Source organism: Ciconia boyciana, chromosome 17 (genome assembly GCF_034638445.1).
Source record: "Ciconia boyciana chromosome 17, ASM3463844v1, whole genome shotgun sequence".
Taxonomy (NCBI): Eukaryota; Metazoa; Chordata; class Aves; order Ciconiiformes; family Ciconiidae; genus Ciconia; species Ciconia boyciana.
In genome coordinates, this window is record NC_132950.1 from 4,581,917 (window position 1) to 4,606,940 (window position 25,024).

The window sequence follows — 25,024 nt, forward strand, 5'->3', positions numbered from 1 at the left end:
GAGATCCTCAGTTCTGCGAGGTAAGCGTGACCTTTTCCTCTTAGCCTTTCAGGTTAAGATACAAGAGAGAGGATGTAAAATTTGTTGCTAGCCATATAGGTTGCAAATAGCTTGAAGAAACTCCAGATGAAGTTTGCAGATTCTTTTGATGCATTGTTGACTGTTTTCAGGCACTTTGTCTCTTTCCTATGTTCTGAACTCTAAGCTGCTCATTAAAAGGGAAGAAGGAAAAAGCAGTTTCCTTTAGTTAAGGCACTTAATCATATTTCTAAGATCCACAGATGCAACCCCCTGAATGGCCTGTTGAATTTGAGACTCTTAGCTCTCCCCGGAGGATATTAGGGGATCATCGTTCACACATCTAGCTTCTGTAATGATGAATGGGATTATTAGAGAAAATCCCCTTGTGCATCGGTGAGTCTAAAATCATGTGGTTCTTTTGCCTATGCATTAAAACTCCAATTCACAAAATAAAACAGCTGGACTAGTATAGGCAAGGCCAAGTTATCTGGGGGAGGGGTATGTTATATTTTGCTAGCAAAACGGTCATAGTTTGGGCAGCGCTTTTTGGTTTGTCCAAATCTGCTGTCGTCTTGGTTTATGCGGGGGAAGGTCGTCACAAAAAATGTTCTGAATAATGATTGTTTTTAAACTTTGTGTCAATATTCTCGTATGATGTGTGACTTTGTGGTACAACTTTCCTGTTGAAATTTTTCACAGTGTGCTCAGAACACCCCATGTCCTGGCCAATGCTAAACATAATTGTGTGTTAATTGAAAAATGATGAGGGAAATTGGTAGCTCTCTATAGAATGAAATGTTCCATGGACATCTGGTGTTAGATGCATGTATCCAAGGGGTGTGAAATAAGAAAGCAATTGTCTGTGTCCCCAGGGAACTGTAACCCTCTCAGTAATATTTTTTGTTCAGGGAATGTAGCAGGGAAGGGTGCCTTCACTTTTGAAAAGTACAGACAACGTTAGTATTGAGGTAGAGGATTCTCCTGCTTACACTGTGAGTGAGCGAGAGTTGAGGACACGTTGTCTTACGTAAAGGCTGATGTAAATGGAGCAATCTGCCCCATCCAAATGTAACCAGGAGGTGGCTGGGCAGATATTTCGGCCACTAACTGAAACAACAACTGAGCTTCAGAGATTAAAAAAATGTAATTTACCCTCCTGTAAGCAGAATGAGAATTCCATATGCATTCCCATCCCATGATTTTGAGTTAATCTTCCAGTGGCTTGTGATTTCTGAGGAGCTATAGATTGAATCCAGGCACGCGAGCTAGCTAAGTCTAATTTCTGAGTGGGGGGTATTTTTTTTTTAATTTTTTTTCTTTCAAATTCCTTCAATACCAAAGGACAAATGGATTCTCGGGCACTAATTTAAAATACTGCTACTAATAATAACAACCTAACATGTGTGCTATTTGCCAAAAGTTGAGAATCAGCAATGATGAAAGATGAAACTGCCCCAAGTTTCTTGGCAAAAGTGATGCAGACAAATATTTCAAAGGTCATTTCAATTTTGAAATTTGCTTCCTTGGAGATTGTGCTGTGGTAACGTTTGCCTTCTAGATGTTATCAGAGAAGCACTGGAATTTCATAGTAACTGAAATGGAAGAATTTTAGGATGTAGAGTCTGCTCATTAAAGATATCCCCTGTCCTGCTGTTCTCATTAGCCTTGCTAGTCTTACAGGCATTTGCTGATCAGTCCAGTTCTAGCATTTCTCAGTCAACATGTTACATTGCAAGCTCAGAATGATTTGGTTGTCCCCATTTACTGATAAGAGGCTTGACTCTTGTCCTGTTTGTCATCTGTTGGCCCTTCAATAAGTTTTTGTGGTTTTAAATTGGAAAAAAAGCAAACATAAACCCAACTTTGCTTGTGTACTAATTGACTTTGCAAGTTAAATAGTGTTCTGTTATTTAACAGCAATGCTTCAGTAGCACCGAGAGACCACTCAGACCAGGGCCCTATATAAGCATTGAACAAACTTACAGATACAGCAGGACCTGCCAGATGGCAGCTTCTGCAGCCCTAAACATTCCCTTTTTTGCATGGGAATAACGGAGACCTTGAAGAAGTGCTGTGTTGACAGATTTGACAAAATGCGTCTTATGTAAGGAACAGTTACTAACAGCTGAAAACTTTTCTCTCCCAGCCTTATTTCTCCTCTCTTTAGCAGGGCTACCCAACTGGTGTTTTCTGAGATCAGCTGAGTATCTGCCTTGAGGTCTGCTTATTTTTACCATGCTTCATTTGGTAAGCCTCCTGCCAAATGTGCTTGCCCTGGCACTGTGTGCCACCTTCACTTTTGGGAGCTGCTGTCCCGAAAGACTGGAAGAGTGGGCTGCAATGTGGAAAAAGGGATTTGTGATATGATCAGAGCTGGTGTTGCTGTTCCAGACTTTGATTGCCCTGCTCTGGTTGGGACTGAAGAAGACTTGCTTGTTTGAACGCAGTACTGGGTTTTGGAGAGCTTTCTTAACAGGAGGTTGTGCACTGCCTGATTGCTTCCCCAGGTTCCATGCAATGCATTTCTTTTTCATGCCGAAACCAGCTTGTAAAGCCTTCAAGTCTGCTATAGCTCAAGGGTAGCAATGTAGGGGGAAAAAAAAAAAAATCTTATTTTAAGTTTTCTGTGCAGCTTTTGATGCTATCCTAATTTTAATGTTGCATGATATACTTGCAGAGCATAAAAATATTGTTGCTTTTGGTTATTACATAAGTTCAGCAATTCCAACTTTCATCCACTATTTCTAGTCTTGAATTCTGACCTGTAGCTTCCTTGGTGAGCAGGAAGGCTGTAACCCAAGCACTAGTAGGACATTTATTTGTGCTTTTTCATCAGCATGCGCAGCTATCTTGAATCTCACTGCCAGTCTTGGGAGTAGCATCATGAGAGCTGCTGGTGGTGTGCTGTGCTCTTGCAGTTGGCTGCCTCTCCTTGGGGTATCTTGTACCTCAGTGAGGGGGAAGTGAGATCTCTTTTCATTGGAAAAAGAGGGCTTCTGTGAGAGCTTTAACTCAGAGAATGGTCTTTTGTAAGAGGCCATGAAAGGAGACGGCTGCAAGTTGACCTGTTCTCATAGAAGCCATCAAGTGGCTACTCTGATCTCCAAATCAGAAATGGAGTGCCTGTTTCTCTGCGTAGATGAAAATACTCCAGGGTACGGTCAGATTTCTAAGAAGTTTCAACACCTACTTACCGTGCTTCTTTCCTTATTTCCCTCCAGCAATCAGAGGTCATGTGGAACACCTTTTTTCATGGAGTTGAGCTGCAGATTGAAAAACCCACTGCAGTAGATTATGAGCAGGTTTCTGTTTTGACTTTTCAATTTATATCGCTGAAGACAAATTTTATTAGTAAAATCTTGGGCAACTCAGCAGTGGATTTTTAAGCTCTGACCGGGTGCCTGGAGCTGCATTTCTTTGAACTGTCTTTTAGAGGAACTGCAGCTGTATAAATGGATGAAGACTGTGGAAAGAAACTATAAATATGGCTTTATTAAGGTGGGTTTTTAAATCAAAGTGACTTTTTGAAATATTTTAATGAACCTTAAAAACTATTTTCCAGTTTTTTCCAACAGCTATGTTACTTTTCAGCAATGGGAGGGAGTGGGACATGTTATCAAGGAAACTGTGGCCATTGCATATATGGCAGTGGATGGGGCAGTGCCTTTTCCATGAGACTCTTTAACTTTGACTGGACAGACAACTTGAAATGACCAGGGAGTAGCATGCCTCTTCTGCTGCTAATTTTCATGGTGCAGCATAAAGATAGGTTTTACAGGGCTGGACAGATACTGCTGGGATGGTGCTGTGTGTGTTGGGGAGTGACGAATTTGTGGGTATTTGGAGACATTTCCTGTTGCCCTGCAGCTTTTTTCAATGGGCAGTGGTGGATTGTGCCTTACCAGGAATGTGACAAACTCACTCAATATATGATTTCTTGCTAGAAGTTAATTGAAAACAATGATTTAGCACATAAAAAATGTGCTAGCATAGCTTGATGATGGTTTAGTGCCTTATATTCCCCTCATGTTCTTGTCACAGATGGTTTAGACTCTCTTTGCTTAAGTACGCGTGGCAGGCATCTGAAGTCTACAAGCCAACTGGTACTTTGAGTTGGCTGTCCTGGGAGTTAAATGTGGGTTCAGTAAGCACCACTGAACTCTCGTTTCCTTAGCAGCTGGGAGCTAATGAAACTGTAGAAGAAGCTAGGGCTTTGCATCAGAAAAGACACATCCATTCCAGCTTAAACACAGCTCCATCTCTCCACGTCTCGATGACTCTAAAGTTGGCTTCAGTGAAAACCAAAGACTGAAACAGGGCAGCCGAGAGAGTGGAGCAAGGGATAGGTGGAGGGGTATGGGTGGTCATTGGAAAGTCAAGGCTAAACCACTGGCAGGTCTGTCTTGCTTATTCTCTGGCATAAGGGCATGTCTTTGAGGAGAACACTGGACAAGGTTCTTCACTGAAGCCCAAGGCCATAGCATGAAGGAAATAATTCAGAAAGCTTCTCAGTAGTAGTCTGAAGAGAGTAAAAATGGCTGTGATGGAAGCGGTTTTCCTCTCAGCACAGACACAAGGGTATGTGCACATGTATATGCATCTGTGTAAATGAATGTGTAAAAGAAAAGGCACTGGAGTACATCATCCAGAGGTGGTCTGAGCTAGGATTTCCATTCAGCAGAGCCTGACATGAAGAGGCTTTGTAGCAACCACAGTGTTCTGTTTCAGGAGGCAGAGGTGTTCCAGATACACTGTACCATCATGGTAAAAATGCCTTTGTTTTTGGCATAAAGGTAGATACCCCCTTTTTTTATTCAAGTGTCACATTTTACCCGCTTGCAGTTTCCTGCTTGTATGTTTTGGCTTTTGACCAGGACCTTGGGCTATGTGTGCTCATCTGGTTTTGATAAAACATTGAACTTAGACAATACATCTTCTTGGACATTTCTTCCTGTTAGATTCAAGTGTGATGCAAAGCAACCAGTACTTGATCAGTAGCAGACACTGTTTTTATAAAGCATTGTTGGATGTTCCTTAGCCATGAAACAATTGTAGAGAAAACTTGCCACAGCACAGACCGGTACAGGTAGGTGCTTCCTCTTCTGAGCCCTTCTTCTAGCCACTTTAGCAAAGCCCTAGGCTGTAAAGGATGGTGCCCTTTTGAAGTCCGTATTCACATACTAGGCTATAACATCTAACTTATTTGGCTGGTGTTTATCTTGCTTCTTTTACAGTCATGTTAGTCTGCTAAGAGAGATAAACTGCTCGTGAGATATTGAACAGTGGCAGATGAACAGGAGCAGCAACCTCATTAAAATCCATGTCCTCGTCCCAACATTTAGGTAGCATTTAACAAACATGAGAATTTGCAATGCTGTAATATATTGGGTAAAAAGCTGAGTAAAAATAGCATTTCTCATGGTCTGCCCAAGGAGTATATGTGACCTCTGTTACTGTAGTGAGTCTGTCAGCCTCTGCAATACACTTGATATCCCTAATATATGCAAGGAAAGGATGTACCACATCCACGTTTAGTAGACAGTGATCTAAAACATGAAGACAGGTATTCATCTCACTGAAGTTCACCTGTCTGCCTGTCTACCTCTGCATCTAGCACTTAATTACACCGGTCATCTAGGCTCTCCTTTGGAGGAGAGGGAGGTGGGGTAGGAAGAGGGAGAAACAGGGATATGTCCAGAGGGTTGAGCATCCCTGCCTGATTTGCATGCCTGGCTTGGGCTGCAGTCTGTTGCCACTGTCACCACATGGTGCAGCACTGTGTTAGCGATGCTGAGTGAGCTTGGGATGGCTGCTATGTCTGTGTGTTAGCACCATCCCGCATAGAGAAATTGCCTTAAATCTGGGTACCGGTGTAGTTCTGCCTGCCAGCACAGCACTGCATGTAGCCTAGTCTGCCGACGTGGGCACAACAAACTGCTGGTGGGGTTACCTGCTTGTTATCTCAGGATAACAGCCTGCCTGTAGCCCTTCCTATCATGCTGTATTTTCAGTGCTGGCATACTGGTAGGCATACGGTGTCCAACTCACAGCACTCTCATAGCAGGAGTGGTTTGTATGTGGGAGCATGTGAGTGAAACGAGTGATGGGTGAAACTCCATGGAAGCTATCCAGTTAAGTTGTTTCTTGTGCTATTGGAAAGCCTGTGTTGCACAGGAAGATAAAAGATACTCAGACTTACAGGCTGCCATTGTCAGAGGTTGTAGCCTGACCTTAGGATCTGACAGACATGTTTATCCAGGATGAGAGAGGCTGGGAGGCACCGTGCGGACCTCTTTGTTCTCAGCTTTTTTATCTCTTTATGTCTCATCGCCCTTCCTTCATCCGGTGGACTGAGATGAAAGTTGCATGCACCCCTCTGCAAGCTTCCTGATAGATCCAATTAAAATACCTCATTCTTGTAGCATATGTGAGGGTTGAGCCATTGAACCTATTCAGCTGGAGGGTTACAATCCTGGAGCATTTTTTCTGTCAAGGTTCTGGGATTACGGGTATTCAAAACTGAGATTGAACACTTAAACTTTATGGGAAAGGCTGGTAGAACTTAACATGCTATTCAGTTTTCAGCAAATTTTTACTCAATGTGAAATTGAATCTTGTGATCTTAAACACTATACTTCAGTAAATAAATGTGGTAGAATCCCATTTAATTTGTATGAGTTGCACCCCTTAAAATCCTCTAGGCTATTTGAACAGCTTACAAGCCAAAAACCAGAACTTTTTTGCTAATTTTCCAGCTGTGCAAATCCATCCTTGGATATTAAAAAGACTAAGTCTTGTAATACATTTTCTGTCTCCTGTATCTTGACCAATTTGCTAGAATTATCAAAGATCTGTTTCTCAGTGTTGTAACTAACAAGTTTTTTTTTTTTTCATCATATCTTAATCCTCAAAGGCAAGAGATAACTCTCAAAGTAAGAGTTGACTACAGTTTTCTCAGTGACTGAAACACATGATATACCCCCATTAGATCTGTCTCCAGGTCCTGAGGTTAGAAGACGGCTGACAATGTTCAATAATGATATATAGGATGAGGGGGGAATCCTGCTTATAAACTCCCTGTATTGATTGTTCCCCTGATTATTATGATATTTTATTTTTGCTGGTACCATATGTGTATGGAACAAGAAGAAATATACGACAGAGGTTCCATTTTTTTGAAGCGTCACTCATCTAAGCCATCTCTGATTTAAAAAATGAAGTTGCTTTTACAGAAACCATACAAAACCGTTGTCAAGACTTATGTGAAATACTGTTCTGTCCTAATAATAACTTCTAGCTGAAAAATCTTGGCATCCTGCAGTTTAGGAAAGGGTTTTAAAATTCACCTTCAGTTTTTGGGCAACAGGCAAAACATGTGGCTCTGTTTAGGAGCTATTTTTGTTAAAGCTTGACAATACAGGATGATAAAATACAGCTGCATTGTTTAAACTTTCAATTTAATTTCTGGTTTGTGTCCAAGTTGTTTCATCAATATGGCGCCATTCATTTCAAAACAAAGCTCTTGGAAGGGTCTCCATTACCCCACCATTGATCAAGAGGGTGTTAAAATGTAGAGCCTAATTATGTTCCTGGCCTGTTTGGAATTCCAAAAGTGGATTTTTATAACTGTCAAATTTGCAATCAGGGTAACTTTCCATGACAATTAGTCAGAATTATTAGAGCTTTTGTTGCCAGGGAGTTAGAACTAATGGCGGTGGTTCACTTTTCAAGGCTCTGTAAGTGTCAAAGGCAACATATATCTTATAGAATAGCCATTTGACTACAACATTGTCTATACTTAACTGCACCCGAATGTCTACTACTGTTACAGTCATTTTTATCCATCCTCCAGGGCTGAGTTGTTGCCACAACCTCTACTGCAAGCTCTGTGGATATAATTAACTACTGGGTTCTGCCTTGTTGCAAAATGGGACTTGTGAAAATGTGACGTGAGAAAGTTCATCCTTGAATGTTTCGCTCCAGCTTAGCTTGGGAAGGGCCAGTACTCAAAAGGCTATTAATGCTGCTGATCTTGGTCACTTATTGCTTTGAATCTTTAAAATGAGCCAAACATAAATGTCCATACAACCTGTCTGGATGAATGCTATCTCTTCTCAGTCTGACTGATACCTTACAGTTAAAGCACCTACCTGTGTGTGCAGTGTTGAGTATGTGCTTAACTTGAGATGTTTGCCCAGTCAGGACTTCCTTCTTGGTATAGCTCTAAAAAAGTAAAAAAAAAAAAAAAAAAAAAAAAGGGAAGGGGGAGAAGAAAACAGTTACAACAACAAACAAAAACAAATCCAAAGACATGTTAAAGCCAACTGAGATATCTACCCTACACTATCTTTTTCACTGTAGACCGGTATTTTGCAGACACGTGGTACTGTAGCCTGAATGCTGATGGATTCAGTGTGCGTGCTCACAGAAGAGCAAACACTTACAGAAAAGCTTTTCTTGCCTACTGTGCAACATCAATTTTAGAGGCACCTGTTCAAGATGCAGATGACCTTCTGTTGGCCTGTTGATGTCAACAGATTTTTGTCATCAGCTTCAAGCTTTAGATCAAGTACTAACTCTGAGTGCTGTCTGATACTGGCAGACAATGACCGTGTGTTCATCTTTGCATTTAGTTAAATAACTGCTACTTGAAAGTGGTTCAAAACTTACCCCCTTTGCCATGCCTGCTGTTCCTCCCACCCCTGCACTGCCCTTTCTGTTCCACTGACTCAAGCATCTCTGCAGCCACATGGTTTAAGGAATTAATCTCCCTGAAAAATAATAAATTAGATTTTTCAGATTTGGTTATTTTTCAGCTATCTCTTATATACTCCATCTCTTATATTTTTCAGCTATCTCTTATATACAGAGATACTCTTTCAGTATATCTGGTATACTGTCCATCTGTGAGGTGCAGACACACGCATTCTAAAAACAAAGGTGGCAACTTCTTAAATCAGTTAAGCTTAAGTAGTCGTGCTACCTGGTGTCAAACTATCACCTCTGTTTTTAACCAGGAAGCCAGAGCCTGCCTTTTATTTTTTAACACATACCTAGAACATCTCTGTGTCCACTGAAATGTATTTACCTGAATTGTTGTGTGATCGTTTTTGACAAAAAGATCTGGAATATAGCTTTATTGATACAGGGTCCAAGTTGTTCAAACCCCTAGTCCTGCAGAAAGTTTGCCCTGGAAGAAAGAGGGATTGTAATCAATTTTGTTTAATTAAATCAACCTAAACTAATTGTCAGCTAATAAAATAGTGTTGGTCAGCTCATAAAACAGAAATGAAGATTAAAAGAGTAGTTGTCATGAACAGGTGGTAACTCTGTTTCCAAGTTAGACCGCATTACTCTCTGGCACAGGATCTCTGAGAATACCTCATATTCTAGTTTTTTAAAAAAATGTTTATGAAACTTATAAAATATAGGGCTCATTTTATAACCAATTTTCTATCTCACCTGCCAAGAGCAGTGGGGGTTGAGCCAGCACAAGGCGGATGCAGAGTTTTAGGCAGCTGTCCAGAAATGGATTCCCCGCGCAGGGCTGTGGAATACATTTCTACCTTTGACTGGCCTTTCTTTTGCAATTCTTGTGATTTAGTTTTTTCTTTCTTGTTGCTGTTACAGAACGGACTTGTAAACATTTTTTTTATGTCATTGATCTCGACCTGGCACTGTTGTGCAAAGGGAGAAACTTCCTATGCCGCACTGTGGATGCTGTTTAACTCTAGATGGATCTTGAGTTAGTAACAGGATCCCTCTGGATTTGGCCCTTGGTATTTCTGTTGACTCTGCAGTTTTTGCAGAAGGCATAAAACATTTATCTAATTTTAACTGGAAAGGACTAAACTGGAATCTTTATCTGCTTCTCAAAGTAGAAGCAGAACTTGGTGGTTTGTAGTTGCTGTTAATGGTGGAATAATGCAAGAAAGTTTATTGCATAGTGGTTGTTATATTATTCGGTTAATAGTGCAAAACTATGTGGTTCTGAGAATTTTGTTATGGCTTGCAGTTAGTTTGAAAGCTCTGTATTCGGAACCAAAGTGACTTGTTGCGCTGTCTGTGACTTGTATCTCATACCCATTTCCTGTGACCACCCATTGCTAGAAATCTCATGCAGGATGCACTTAGTTGCTCTTATGTTAAGTCTTCAAACCTGGTAAGGCACTGAAAGACTAGGTTAATTCTCTTCCACATCAGTCCTCCTCTTTCAGAGAGTACAACCACAAAACAGTGTGCTGCATTGATACAGCTCTCTGGGGTTCTGGCTGCAGTGACAATCATCTCAGTTAAAAGGGGATGCTTCAGGAGAACTCCCTACCTGAGTGTTTCAGCTGCCAGTACGCAAGACACATGCTGTGTGGCCTTGTAGTCTCCAACATCTTGTTTGGGGGCTTGACCTGGCTTTAATTTTCTGTCACGTATTGCTTTGGGACCTCAGGTTGGGCAGACTTGGCCTTAGGTTTTTAAAAAGTGAAGCTCAGCTCTTGCTTCTCGGCACTCCTCTTGCATCTGATGTGCCCTTCCCTGACATGGAGGGCAGCTGCTGTGGTCCAAGATAACGAATTTCTAGGCTCTTTGAGACGTGCCTGTGATGCTTTCTTTGGGATAGTAGCTGACCTGAGTAACTGCATCCTCTCGGAAGGCAAAGGATGGGAGTTCCCCTAGCTGGCTGTCTTGGGGAGGTGGGGAAGGTCTAGAGCTGCACCCCAATCCTCACTTGCAGTCATGTGTCTGCTGTAGCAAAGACAGGGAGCAGAGTGTTTTTGACGTGTCTTCTGTGAAGCAGGGCACTACCATGGCTTAAGACAGACCTATAGTAAGAGGTACGAGAGTTAGAAACCCATCACATTTGGAAGGGTCAGGAGCTGGAGTATCTGGAGGGAGGTTTCTGTGGGAGGCCGGGACTCCCCTGTGTGGCTCCTGCTGAGTTTGTTTGGGAGGTTGCAACTGCTGCTCACATAGAAGCAAAACTGGTCCTGGCCATGCAACATGGAAGTCTCACTTAATAAGTACCGTGTCTTCTATCTTTGCACTTACAGTATCACTTTGATCCAGCCAGGTTGCTGCCCTGGCTGAGGATGTGTCCCAGATCCCCACTTGCCTGCTCTCTTCTCTGCAGCCAGAGATGAGGTTGCAGTACATGCTGACATAGCTTGGAGCCAGCTGGCACTGGTAACGCCTGCAGGAAAGGCTGCAGCATGGCCATCCCCTTCTCCCTATGGGACTTCCTAGCAGCAAGCATCGTCGCCTGGCTCCCACTGCTTGATTTGGTGGGACTAGAAGCGGTGTGAGTGGTGCAGCACATGCTGTGGTTGCTCATCTGAGCAAAGCCTTGGTGGGACTTTATAGGAACATCCCCTTGGATCCCTGATCTGATTTACCATGTCACTGCTAAATGAGCATTGCTCGAACCCCAAATCTTGGATTAAACCAGCTGAAGAAGATTCCTTACGTTGGCAGTCCTGTGAGGGCCTTGGGGACAGGTCTCTCTGAGACAGAATTTCTTTAAGAAAAAAGGAATAAGATAGGGTTGGTGTCCATTCAGGGCAGTTTTCTGTTCATCCACATGTCCAACTTGCCCAACATTATGGAAACAGCTGCTGGGAGTCACACCAGCAGCCAAGTCTCCATTTACTTCCCTCAAAGGATAGGATTAGGAGGAATGTAACACTGTGACTGTGGGACCAGACTTGGCGTGTTATCACTGCTTGTGTGCTTTAAAGCTTGAGGTGACACAGAAGAGCTGGAGGAATATTAAAGCATCAGTCCGCCAAAGAAATCTGTGTGGGTTTTAGTGAGGGTCTGAGGGTCCTGAGGGACTCCAGGCCTTGTCCAGATTTGCACTGGTGTAATTGCACCAACACCTCCTGTTCCTCCCAGTGAAGATGAGTAGGAGGACAATAAGCAAGCCTGCTGCTCAGCTTTCTAGGCATATGTGCAAAACCATCTAGGACCCCAAACTAACAAAAACCATATTCAAAGCAATTATCTGATCGTGTTTGTTTGTTTTTAATGTGATGTTTCTAGATACTGGTACAACAAACACACTCTTGTAAAATCTTGTAACAGTTGTTTGTAGTTAGTATCTTCAAGATTATTTTATGCGTGCTGATCATGACTAATATACATCACTTCAGTGTGACCGTCATCCTCCAGTGCTGTAGGAAATTTTTGGTACTAAGACAATTATTTCCTCAACTTGTTTAGCATTTTTCTTTTTCCTTTTTTTACCCTTCTGTGCAAGAAAACACAGATACTGATGTGCTCATATATTGTGCTTTCCAGATGAAAGTGCTTTGTGGTTCACAGACTTAAATAATTAGGTCTTCACAGACCTCAGATTGGTTTACAAAGGCAGTTGGGGTTGTCATCTCTGGTTTTACACTCGGGGGTAGAAAAATCTCTAGAGGCAAAGTAACAGGCCCAGCTCACAGGCTGGCCCTGGCAGAGCTGGGGGCAGACACCCGCTCTGAAATGTACTCTGGTTTTCTAAACATTAGGAGGTGCTGCTCTGCCCATACTGCTAAAGGCCTTGCCCACCCTCCCAACTTGATCCCTTCTCTTCTTGTTGTCACAAACTTGTGTTTTAGCATATGTACCAGCTGCTGGGAAGGTGCTGGGTTCTTCTTCCCATGGCTCAGCCAAAATGACAGCAGCTGCTCTCCCTCCTTGAACCTGGGACCGTGTTTTCCCCGTAGCGTGCAATTGAGGCAATGACTGCCATTATAAAAAAAAAAAAACCCAAACCAAAACACCAACCCAACCCCAAGCCCCTTTTACATTCAACCAGAATGGATTGCTGCAGCCTGTTCCATTCAGTAGGTTTTTCTGTGGTTGTATTTGTTGGAAGCATCATCTCCAATAGAGGCACAGGGCTCTTTACAGGCTTATTTCAGCACTTTGAGAGCACGAGTGTGTGCGTCTGCATGCATGTCTTGCTGTGGGTGGGAAGGGGGGAAGTGCTGGCAAGAGTGCAAACGAGCCGAGCAGGGAGAGCGAAGGCGCTTTCATTCCTTACCAAGTTTTGCTCCGCAAGCTGAGTAAACTTTTTCTCTGCGGAACCAATGCTGTGCAGGGCGAGGGTTTGACACGTTCCCAGTGATAATTGCCTTGTCTCCCCCCCACAGGTTCATCTGGCCGCCAGCACGGTTACTTTTCCAACCAGGACCGTAAGTGGGCAACACGAACATCACGGAAAAGCAGAGCCTAACGGCGAAGCGGGGTCCAGTCTTGGGTGGGGGGCCATGGCAGCTAGGGATGCCCTTTGCTTGTGGGGGGAAGCATACGGGAGGGGGGCTGTGAGTCTCTGCCTACTTTTTCCCTCAGTTTCCCTCAAGTATCTGGAGGGCAAGGAAAAGGGGAGCTGGAAATGCTCCGCTCCTCTCAGGTTCAGGGAATTGCCCAGGCAGCACCCGATGAGCACCTGGGAAGGTTTGCCCGTGCTTGCACTTTTCTCGATTTTTCCTTGGGTCACTGTCTGAGAGGGGACACCAGGCTCCACAGACCCTGGGTCGGTCCCAGGGTGCCTGCTGTGCTTTCCTGCTTGCAACTCAAACTCACCCCCCTGTTCTCCCTGATCTGCTCATGCTCCTCATCAGTCTTTGGGGGTGGTATGTTGAGAAGAGCCAGAAAGGGGATCAGCTTGATGAGGTGAGTGCTGCAGAGCGCTCAGAGAGAAGGTAGCTGTGACCTTGTTTGCAATTGCAGGCTCTGCTGTGAGGAGAGAGGTTCGTCAGCCATTGGCATCCAGCAGCCTGGTGTCTCCTCATGTCCAAGTGTTTCTGTGACACTTGTGTTGGTGTCTCTGAACAGCCTCCCCTGAGAAAACCGAAATGGTTTTGAAGGTTGAAAGTGAACGAGAGCTTATTTGTTGCCTGCCAGCGCATGAACTGTATGTCTCCAAACTTATGGTAAAAGTGGCTTGAAAGTGCTCTGGTACATGTGCAAAAGCCCAACCAAGGCTTGAAATTCTATTGTATATCTCCAATGATGGATAATCAGTAAGAAGCAGGAGTCTACATGGGAGTCTTTGTACCTAATGACTATGTGCAGGTTTTGTGGAAGATGAAATTCATGGGACCTTTGAAGCAGCACAAATGCTGAGCAGACGAGTTACTCCAAAGGGCCAGTTTTTTGAAAGCAGTGGTATGCAAGGGCATGAAGAGCTCACGCTGATCTGCCTCTTTGCTCTCCTTGCTGAACACACACTCAGCAGAAAAAATGAGCATCCCATAGCCCAAAAACTCCTGTGAAGCCTTAAATTAGGACAAGCATCTGTCTTTCTGCCCCTACCTCTTTTGCAGACGTGCTTCACGCTCTAGCTGCAGTTGATCTCTCTTGGTGTGCTCTGCCCATGGATGTTACAGAACATGCCTCTGATTCCTCATTAACCGCGGTTGTTCAGCATAGAATTGGCTGTTCATCCCAGGCACAGCTGGAGTGGGCAGTAGCCAAGCAGGGCAGAGATGGCAGCCTGGGAAGGATCTGCCTCGGATCTGCCTCAGATCTGCAGTGCTGCATCCCTTGGGTGGGACCCTGAAAGTAAAGATTCCTATCCAACAGTTATTCTCAGCGCTCACTGCCGAGACCAGAGGGCATTTGGAGTGCATAATGACTTCAGGTCCTTTCTTGGAATTCTTAGTTCTTATTGCATCAGGAAAAAATCAACGTCCGAATAGAGAAGTCAGTCCAGGCCTTCTGAGAGAGAAGGATCCTTCAGTTCTTGTTTCTATCCTTGTTCTCTTTCATATCCTCTTCCATGGTTGGGGATGCTATTGCTTACTTCTCTCTGTTACTTGGGTATGTCCTGGCACATGAATGCACTTCTTATCACATTGACCCTTGTATTGAAACTGCCATGCAGAGGAACTAAATGACGTGTCCAAGGACACATGGGAAGGTATTGTGTCAGCAGGAATTACATCTAAATCTTCTGCAGTCGTTATTATTGGTCCCGCCACAGGCCAGTCTTGTTTCTGGATTGGCTTTTTAAAGTGGTGATTTGTTTCCTTGGTCTCTCTCTCCACTTTGTGCTTCAGTTTCTCCCTTGGTGGCTGTGTCCTTTTCAACATCTGCCCTGTTCTGTGTCTGTAGAGGGCAGGAATAGTCCTGCCCCCTGCACATCATGGCCCTCTGAGGAGACAAGATATTACGTGATTTTAAAATGTGGCTTACTCCATTGCGCACTTCTATGCACCTTTAAGGTTTCATCTTTCATCCAACTGATGCTATTATCTTCTGCTAACCTGACAGTGGGGGTTACAGGATATTGGCTGGATTTTTATAGGGTGTTTATTTCTTGACTGTGCAAGGAATCCTCCTTATCAGCAATTTGGCCTAGGATTCCTCGAGTTGTCCTATGTTTGAAGATGTTTCCTTCTATGGTTTGCTCTTAGTCATTTAGCTTCCAAATGATACACTGATTTTTAGGATGTAGGCTAAACTCTTTGGAAGTATGGGGCCAGTCAGCAAGGCAGAGAAGTATTGCCCCTAGTGTGGCTGGGACTTGCTCTCTGAGGTCTGGGGAGGGGAGATGACTATTCTGAAATGAACAATGAAACGTTTAGAAGGGATTCCACAACTTCCCTGGAGACTAGATAACAAAATTTGTGCAGTCCAGGATGTATGTGGCACCACATGATAGGAGGATTTGTTCTTCTCCTTTTTAGGAGACATGCCAGATAAGTAGAGAACAGGTAGACTGAGGGCAGGAGCACTGTAAAATCAGCTCCTTCCAACTGCAACATTCATTAACTTTGGTATAGGCAGGTCCAAGAGGGAATAAGGGAGAGCTAAAAATTAGGTCTCTTTTAAGTTGCAGTAGAGATCTGCCTGCAGATGCTTTTCTATCTTTTAAAGCTAAAGAAGTTGAAAACTTTCTAATGCAAGTGCCTGGACTGCTTGAATTTTGTCATGGGCTTTTTCTACCCCTTGGTGATCTGGACCCCAATACCTTGGGAGCGTCGCTCCCAGCATCTGGCCCACTGTCTTGGGCAAGGTGGGAGGGTAATAGTGTTATGCTTACATACTGGAAGCACTTCAGTAGCGTGAGTTGCTGCTGTATTTCTGGAAGGCATAGAAAAGACTGTCTGTTTTCTGTAACACTGTGACGTTCCTTGTAGGCTCATAAGCACTACAGTATACAGAGATCTGCAGATGCTTCTGGCTGCACTCAGGCACTTTCGACCCTACCCAAGGTGGGTGTCTCTGCCTGGTGTTTCCTATTGGCTGTTTCTAAGTATTCAGCCCATCAGAAACTTTAGTTTCAGGGACTAACGTGGAATTTAAACTATCTGAATATAGTCCTTTGCGTCAAATCAAATGATTTGTTAAAGCGAGGCCAGATTTGCGGGGAGAATCAATCTTTTTTATTAGATCAACTGATGTGGAAAAAGCAGACAAACTTTCAGGCATATTAACCCTTCTTCTGGCCTGCGTTTGTATTACAAGAATGGAGGGACCTATCTACTGGGGAGACTGTGCTTTAGGATGTGCGTTCACACCATCTATTCCTCAACAGTCTTGGTCTGAACGCAGACATGGGTGGCATTTTTGGGCATGCTTGTACACTTTTTTGGGGGAAAGACTTGTCTCCCTCTGTGTTTGGACACTAGATGTTACTACACAACAAATAATGGGCTCTGCTCTGCAGCTGACTCATTGTGCAAGTCTGGGGCTAATTACTGAATCCCTCTGTGCCTCAATTTCCATCTGTAAAATGTCACAGATGCCCACCATTCATAAATCGCTTTCAGATTTCCAGATGAGGTGCTGTGTAAGTGTAGAATAGTGTTAGTTTATACATATTGTGCTAGAGTATAATATAAAACACATGCAATAGAAGAGCTTCACAGATGTGTCTCTTTCAACTGCAAAAGGCAAGGCCCGGGCTGATGATTTAGCACAGCACTAATTGGGCTAAAATAGGAGATTGCTTTTGTACTGATGCAATTGTCACCATTAAAGTCCTCATTTACCAACAGTTTTTGGAGATAGCCCAGTTATTTCCTATTGAGGAAAACTGTAGCGTCTTGGGTCTTGAAGCACAGCAATTTATAGCAAATGTCGATGTTTTTATAGCATCCCCCACACTGGCTGTCCTCACACTTCTGGAAGGGGACTGTTCCATTGTTTGTTTTGAATGTGCATCTTGCTTGGCCTGTAGCCGCACTTAGCACTTTTTTGCTGCCTGCAACCTTTTGGGCAGATCCTAATTTCAAAGCAGAGGCACTTGATTGAGTCATTTCCATTGCCATTACTGGGTGTTGCATACACAGGAATCCCCATTTATTGATAAGAAAGCTGTTCCTGTGGCTGCAAGCGAATGAGTGCCTGGCAGCTGTTCAGCATTAAGTCAATTCTCAAAGTTTAAAGAATTTGTGGGCTGTGATGGTTTGGGTTCGGGCAATTAACTTTGAAGTGCTTGAGAGTGTCCTCCAGACATGTTTCATGGAGAAGGATGAGCTTAAACAGTTAGGAGATTTGATTTGTTTAAGTGTCCTCAAGTTTCCTGATTGTGCTGTTGGGGCTAAACTCTCAGTGTGCATGAAACCTAGGAGCTCCTTTGACTGCAGGAGAATTATGGTTGTTCCTTCCAGTTGCAATCTGGCCCTGTGCGTGTTTGAAAGTGCCACCATCATCCCTATTGCCAGCGGCATCACGTGACAGCAGGTACCAGTGACTGTGCATTGAGCCTCTGAAGCTATCCTCTAGCTGTGTAATTTTAAAGCCCTCTGAAGCTATCCTCTAGCTGCTTAATTTTAAAGCCCTGGTCTGAGTGTATTTGCCAGTGTATTGTTGCCTGGTGCTCAGAAGTGATTATTGACGCTGAGCTATTGTGAGAAGAAGGTGCAGGGCTGGGGGGAATGAAGGTGTCTCTGGAGATACCCAGTTCTTTCTTGGTGTATTGCAGGCGGATTGCTCCATTCTGCATTTGTCCGGTTTGGACTCGCTGGCTGTTCTCCCCGTTCCTCATCAGTGCTCAGAGGGAGGGTCAAAATTCATTGTCAAATCCTCCACAGCTGTAAGAGTAACATAATATTGGGGCTGAGTGTGTGGGGTGACAGGCGTGGGAGAGGAGATTGGCTGACGCCCAGCCTTACCCAATGCTTGCCATATTCCAGGAGAAATCTCCCCGGATGCTTGGCCTTCAGTCCTGGGTCTAACTTGCCATTTAAGGCATTTTTTAGGAGAGTTTCAAGGTGGAGGCAGTTAGAACCTCAAAATGAAGCTCCTCAGCCTACCAACAGCATGATGTCTCTTAGGGGACACTTACATTACAGTGCTCATTGTTGTGTAGATATCATAAATCAGAGAAAGCACAAATAGGCAAATTGTAAATAAGGGCTTGGTCCCACCAGAAAGTAAATGTATCCCCAGATTTGGAAGCATTTGGTGAGTTTTGGGTTAAAATAACAGGATGCAGGAATTCTGAAAAACATTTTTATTATGGATATCCTCTGATTTTTCATTCTAAAACGAGCTAGAGAAGTAGCCTGGTGTAGCTATTTTGATGAATTAAAAATCTGAAACTGAAAATGAAATGTGCCTGGCTAACCCCAAGTGGATATTTCTTCTACTAATTTTTCTTCATCCAGAAGTTAATAAGGAAATAACAAAAAAGAACGAACAAAAAGAAGTCCTTTGCACAGCCTTGTGCTAGCCACTAATCTGATGCAAGTATTGCATTGTTCTTCACATTGGGGGGCCCAGATAGATGATATAAGGGATACGCTGGGTCTCCTGACTACCTGGTGTCCCTTGTGTCTCAGAGAACAAAATCGCAGCTGCAGAGAAATGTGGAAGGGATTCCTCTTTCTGCTGCTCAGATCTATAAGGACCATTGCAAGGCTCAGAGGGATTTAGATAAAGGCCAACGAAGGGTAATTAGCAGAATTAGGCGGAGTAATGATCCTCAAGAGACTGACTGTCTTGTAGCCTTGCACTATTTCACTCTAGCTCTCAAGAGCTGGGTGACAGTCGCTAGTCTTGTGCAGAGCAATGGCCTGTTGAACAAGGGCTGTGGGGTGCCGTGCAGAGCCCCGGGGAGGAGTGATGTGCGGCAGAGCGGACAAACTGTGGTGGGGTGAACCCGAAGCTGAAACGTTGACCTGGGAAATCAAAGTTTGCAAAAGCGCCCCTGGCACTGATAATGATAATAATACAAAGTGTTTTGGTGTTCAGGGAGGCAAATTTTTCTGAATTCAGACCATCCTTTTCAGTTGCTTAAACTACCGTTTTCGTTATTGGTCTTTCAGCTAATTTTTGGTCTTGGCTAAAGGAAGCCAGTGCTAAATGTTCTGTATGAGGAACCACTAGTGCTTGACTGAACATCCTAAACGTAATGTGTTCATGGGTTACAGGGACTTTGTGGAGAGAGAAGGCGCCTAACCCTAGAAGGTGTCTTTAGTCCTTGCAGGCTGAAGTGTTAATAAAACTTAAAGCAGGGGTAGAATTTCACGTCAGAAATCCAAACTGGAAACAAGATGCACTTTTTTTTTATACAATGGGTTAACTTTGGATGCAGTTCACTCAGGAAACCTAGGTTGTCTGGCTCTAGAATGTCTTTCTGAAAGACATACTCCAGTTAAGCACACGTTGTTTGGCTCGAGACTGTGAGAGATTCTCTGACCTGTGATGTACAGGTGCAGAACCAATATTATAAGAGTCCCTCCAGACTTCATGGTGAGCCTCAATTCAAATGTTTCTTTTTGTCCTGTCTGCTTCCTTACTTCATGTTACATTACGCCATATTTTGACTGCATTTTTGCCCCGATTGCTTCTCCCAGCAGGGAAAAGCAGTCTCTTCTGTAAGGGATGTGAGACCATCTCAATTTGACATGAACTTTCAAGCGTAGTGGGGTTCCCATGCGTGCTTGGACTGGGGTCGAAAGAGTTAGCCAGGTCCCGTTAAGTATCACTCCATGTCATAGATCAGGGACCGATAGAGAAATGAGTCTGGTTCAATGGTGGGTATCAGACGCTGGATTTTGGTGTAATGAGGACTGGACCAGCTATAGGAGGAGAATGTTTTTTGCCTGGGAAGGAGCCCCAGCCCCTTCCCCCCTGTGGGCTCTGTGCCCTCTGCTTCCTTGGCAGGAAGGCATGTGGGCTCCCTCCTTTTAGTCCAGGGGCTCTTAATCTAGCTTGTGTATAGCCTTGTCTTGCTGTGAGAAGTTTGTATATACATATTGCTCATACTACCTCTGTGTCTTTATTTTCTGGCTTTTTATTTGCTTTGGTGTGCTTTACAGCCATGCAGTGATACAGTGGTGAAGCAGGGGAGTAAAGGGCTCACGAGAGGATTGTTTTGTACCATATCAGAAGTACTGAGCACCCGCAGTACCACCAGCATCTCTTGGGAGCACCATATTCGGCAGCGCCATAGGCAGCAAGGCTTTAACAAACTCATGCTGGATAGGTAAAATCTTTTTTATCAGGGTCATGTCAGTCTTCAGACAACTATGCTGGGCTACATTAGTAAAATGTCCTTGGTGTTTCTAAAAAATAATAGATAATACATTTCTAGCAAAATGTGTGGCATCAAAATCCAGCCATTCCCTGCTAAACCTTACTCTGACAGATGAAGACGGATTGAACACGGATCTCACAACTTGTGGTTGCCTGTGAATAAATGATCATGATCTAATTCCATATGCTAACAGAGCACAGGCCTAACCAGCAAAATAGATCTCTGGCACTGTGAAAGAGCACAAATCCCCAGGCTGAGAGCAATTATGTATAAAATTAGTTAGTGGTGTGGGAGTGTGCATGTGTGAAATTTTAAATAAAACAATGTGAGTGATGTGAGCTGTTTTAAGAATAGACCTGAGTGAATAATGGAGGTTTTTTGGGTCCATTTGCCAAACCAAAAAATTGGAAAGAAAAATGATTTGGGAGAAACTGAAATGGAAATTTTTAGTTTTTTGACACAAAGTAATGACTAAAATATGGTTTTGGGTCAACCCAAATTATTCCGTTTGACCCGAAGTGAACTATTTAGTTTCACTTAAGACTATTTAATTAGTTCATTTCATTTTTAATTTAGGTGAGTTTTGAAATAAATGCTATTTCAAAACTTAAGACTGAAACATGTCATTAAGAAACTATGAAAATCATTTAAAAAAACATCTAGAGAAAATATTGCAAAAATGTAAAAAAATTGCACCCATTGTTTTCACTTCAAACTATGTACCAAATTTTATGTGGGTTCTCAAATAGTAGTTGTTACTCCAAAAGTGCATTTTGTGGTAAACTTCCTTTTCACTCAGTTTTGCTCAGGTTTTTTTTACAGATGCTTCAAAATCACAGAATAACATGGTAATGAAAAAATATTTATTGCTTACTCAGGGAAAAAAAAAACCTTTTCCTGTTTAAGAAGATAGAAGAAAGTAGACATGAAAATGAAGTATGAATATTTTACAAGCAGAAAAAGATCAGATAACAGTTCTCATAAGAAAGGAAATTTGAGCTGCTTTTTAAAGATAGCCAGTAAAGTTTAAGGGTAAGGGTTATTATAATAGAAATATGAGAGAGAGAGAGAGATTACAAATGGAGCAATTTTGGCAGTGATCAGGGTCTCCTAGCAGAGGTGGTGAATTATCTGTAATGATGGTAAAAAGGCAAAAATATTCTATAGGTGTTCTGTTTCATATTGATAGGCAGCCTAATAACTCACAATTTACAGGTGAAAATAAAACTTGCCATCCTGTAAAATCCTGATGTGAAAACTGTGGGAGACAACAAAACATCTTTGGTCAACGAGACCATCTTTAAATTTCTCTGGGCCTCCAGTTCCTTATCTGTGAGATACTTTACTTCTGGTAACGGTCACGCTGAGAGGAAATGTTGCGGGGCTTTGTCAGTGCTGGTTTTGAACTTGGGATCGGAGGAACTGTGTGTTGAAAGCAAGTAGCCTACAGTTTTCAGTAGTTTTTGGACCCAGAAAGGGGGCAAAAAGAAAGATGCTCTCTCTCCTTCCTCCCTCCTTCCTTCCTTCCACGTTTGCTCGTGGGTGAGACCCGGCCTGGCTCGGCCGTCTCTGTACTGCCGAAACAGAAGGGATGCTGTAAGGTGATGGTGTGTTCTCTGCGCATCCAGTCTATGCGCTCTTAGGTAAGAGCATGCCGTGTTTGCAATTCAGCAAGAATACAGATTTCCCCTGCAGCTGAACGCACTGACATGTCGGGGAGAGGAGGGACCTAATGAGCTCTTCTTTTTTCGGTTGGATGCCTTGGACTGTCTATCCCAGCATCGCTGCTGAGAGAGACCCCAGCCATCTGGGGCTCTTCCCTCGCCACTGTCTTTGCCAAAAGGTGAAAATTTGCAATGCACGTAACAAGTAAACATCACAGTAGTAAACTGAGAGACTCTTGCATCTGAGTCTTAATGATCCTACACTAAACAAAACTCAGAGAGCTTCCCCTTACAGAGAAACAGTTCTTGCTCCAGCTTACTGGGTCCTGAGCCGTGGCCAGGGCGTATGGTATGCCGGTAGGAGCCCTTCCCTCCTGCAGCTCTCCAGACCTTTGATTCCTGTTTGCTCTTCAGAGCAGGGGCTACCGGGCGACACAAGTATTCCTCCTCTCCACGGTTGCTGTCAGCCCTTTGCCTTTCACATGCTCAAACCCCGTTACAGAGCTACAGACATGACTGATTCTAAACAAGTACAATTAATAAAGTCTATCTAGCCAACATCTGACTCTCATTAGAGGAAACGTGTTGAAAAAACAGATCCCAGGTTGGCTGTGATTTATGGCTTGGGCCTGCTATCCTTCACAAGCACTGGCGAAAGCTTTTGCAAAGGGCCAGAACATAAACTACTTAGGGAAACTCAGTATCCATGTAAAAAGGCTGGAAGGGTCAAATCAGACAAATTAAAGAGGGGTGGAGATGCAAGCCCAGGCTGGCTGTCCCCTACTGAGGGCCACCTAGGTAGGCACAGGCGATCTGCATTCATATTTCTGCTGTGGAATTTGACTTGAAATTTCTTCTGTGCCAGAGTCTGAAAGTGTCACCATTTGTTTGTTGGGTGTTTTTTTTCCTGGCTAAACTGCGTGTATGTGTGTGGCAACAAGTGGATGGAGGGGTTCGTGGTCTGGTGGTTTATCTCACGAGTGTCCAGATATAACATCTCTGGTGCATAACATCTCAGACGCTCACTGAGTTGACAGTAGAAGTTAGCTGTGCTTCCTACTTCCCTTGGGAGTTTCAGGCTTCATCTTTTTCTCCTTGCAAAGAAACATGGTTGCCTGGACTAATTTAGCTGACTTCATTCATGCTCTTCCAAATTTGTCCAGAGACTACTCTGAACTTGTCCTGGAGAAAGGTGTCTACTAACTGAGAAAAGCTGGTCTCCTGCCTCCTTTGAAAGACAAAATTTTCTTCAAACTGGACCTACTGAAGTGTGTTACTGATTTGTAAGACAGTGCACCCCGAACTGTAACAGCGTGGTGCGTGGAGACCTGCTCTGAGAAGCCCTGAACGCGCAGCTGGTGGTGCAGAGTTAAAGCTCTTGCGTTGTGTTTCGTGGAGCTGCTGTTGCGTTTCCAGTGCTGTAAACATGGGCTGTTGGCCTGGCCTTGACGCAGCTCTGGTTTGCTCCCCCTACCCTGGGGATAACCGAGTTTGTCCTCTTTGTGCATGTCCACTTCTGAAAAGTGCAATGGAAGTGGTGGACTTTATTAGATTGAAAGAGAAGAGCTGCCAGGCAGGTTTTATCACAGAAATCAAATATACTCATTGATTTCTCTGTAAGTATGTAACATTTGGTCATTTTTCATCCTCTGGCCTCGGGTCCTTTAGAGAAGAAACATTACGCTAAAAATAGATGAAAGGAAAGTAAGGCTCAGAGGAGGAAAGTGCATTGTTTAGAGCCCCGAGCAGGTTGAAGCATGAGCTGCAAATGTGATTCTTATGTCCCAAAACTTGACTGTGTGCTACGCCCCATTGCATTGCAAGGTTGAAGTTTCTTGTAATGGCAAAATATGGTCTTGAAAAAACTGGCTGCAAGATTTTATTTGTTTAAACAAAGGCTTTGTGATCCCAGAATTCTCTCCCCTTTCATATGCTATAAACCACCTCCTCTGCCTCCCCTCTGAAATATGAATTTTGGAGTAATCCATCAAGAAAAAGAGAGACAGAGCCTTGATCCCTTGACTTTAGTTGAGCTGTGCAATTTATATCTACTGAGCATCTGGCTGTAGGGAAACCAAAAGCCCTTTTAATATTCTGCAGAGACTCTGGGTATACAAATGAGCGTGGGCTGTCAGAGCTGAGAAATGGGGCAGAGATGCCAAGAGGTTTCTTTGCCGTTTTGCACAAAACTTCTGACCTGTGGCCCCGTGGTGAAAGTTGGCCTGGTTTTTTTACTCCCCTCAGTGCCACTGTGATAATTGTGCTGAAATCATTAAAGCCGCACTGGTATAAAGCCATTATCACGCCTTTCTTGTTTCGAATGAGGAGTTTGAAGACTTGTGGGGCTTTCAGCCTTGAGCAGCTGAATTGTACAAGTATTTAATCATGAAATTATGCAAATGTTGCTCGAGCCCTGCAAAGCGGGAATGCCAAGTTAGCAAGGCACCCGAAGTCAGTTGTTCACTGCTCTAAGTCACTTGTTGTAGGAGCGTGTCCTGAGTGGAAGCTGCAGGCTTACAGCCCGGTGCCCGTCTGTAAAGCTGCAGAGCTGGAGGCACTGGCTCAGCCTTTAATCGAAGATCGGCCAAATGTAGCAACCATTGGGGCAGGGTGAAGTGGGTCGCTGCTGGCATGGGGTACATGACTTGTTATTTTCCAGCATGACGAGTCTACCACATCTCTGATATGTTAGACTTTTCTTTTCCTCTAGTTGCATTGCTTTACCCACACAGCCTGAGAGGGGGAATGGCAGGGCGGGAAGGGAGAGGTGTGCTAGGACAGTAACAGCGAGACATTATGGAGACAGACTGGGTGTCACGTGATGTGCCAGTACAGTCTCATGTTCATTATCTCAATTATTTAT

The 25,024-nt window shown here is 43.6% G+C and overlaps 1 protein-coding gene across 14 annotated transcripts in view; it reads left to right on the top strand.

Moving 5' to 3' along the window:
• The window catches only part of COL26A1 (collagen type XXVI alpha 1 chain), a 200,071-nt gene that overhangs the window by 126,326 nt on the left and 48,721 nt on the right, over positions 1-25,024 (top strand). For 10 of the 14 annotated variants that reach the window (XM_072882109.1, XM_072882107.1, XM_072882108.1 and 7 more), the window contains one exon: positions 13,155-13,196. The exons of the other annotated variants lie outside the window; for them this stretch is intronic. In XM_072882109.1, the coding sequence (XP_072738210.1) occupies positions 13,155-13,196 (42 nt within the window). The remainder of the gene's footprint in view (positions 1-13,154; positions 13,197-25,024) is intronic. 14 annotated transcript variants of the gene reach the window in all.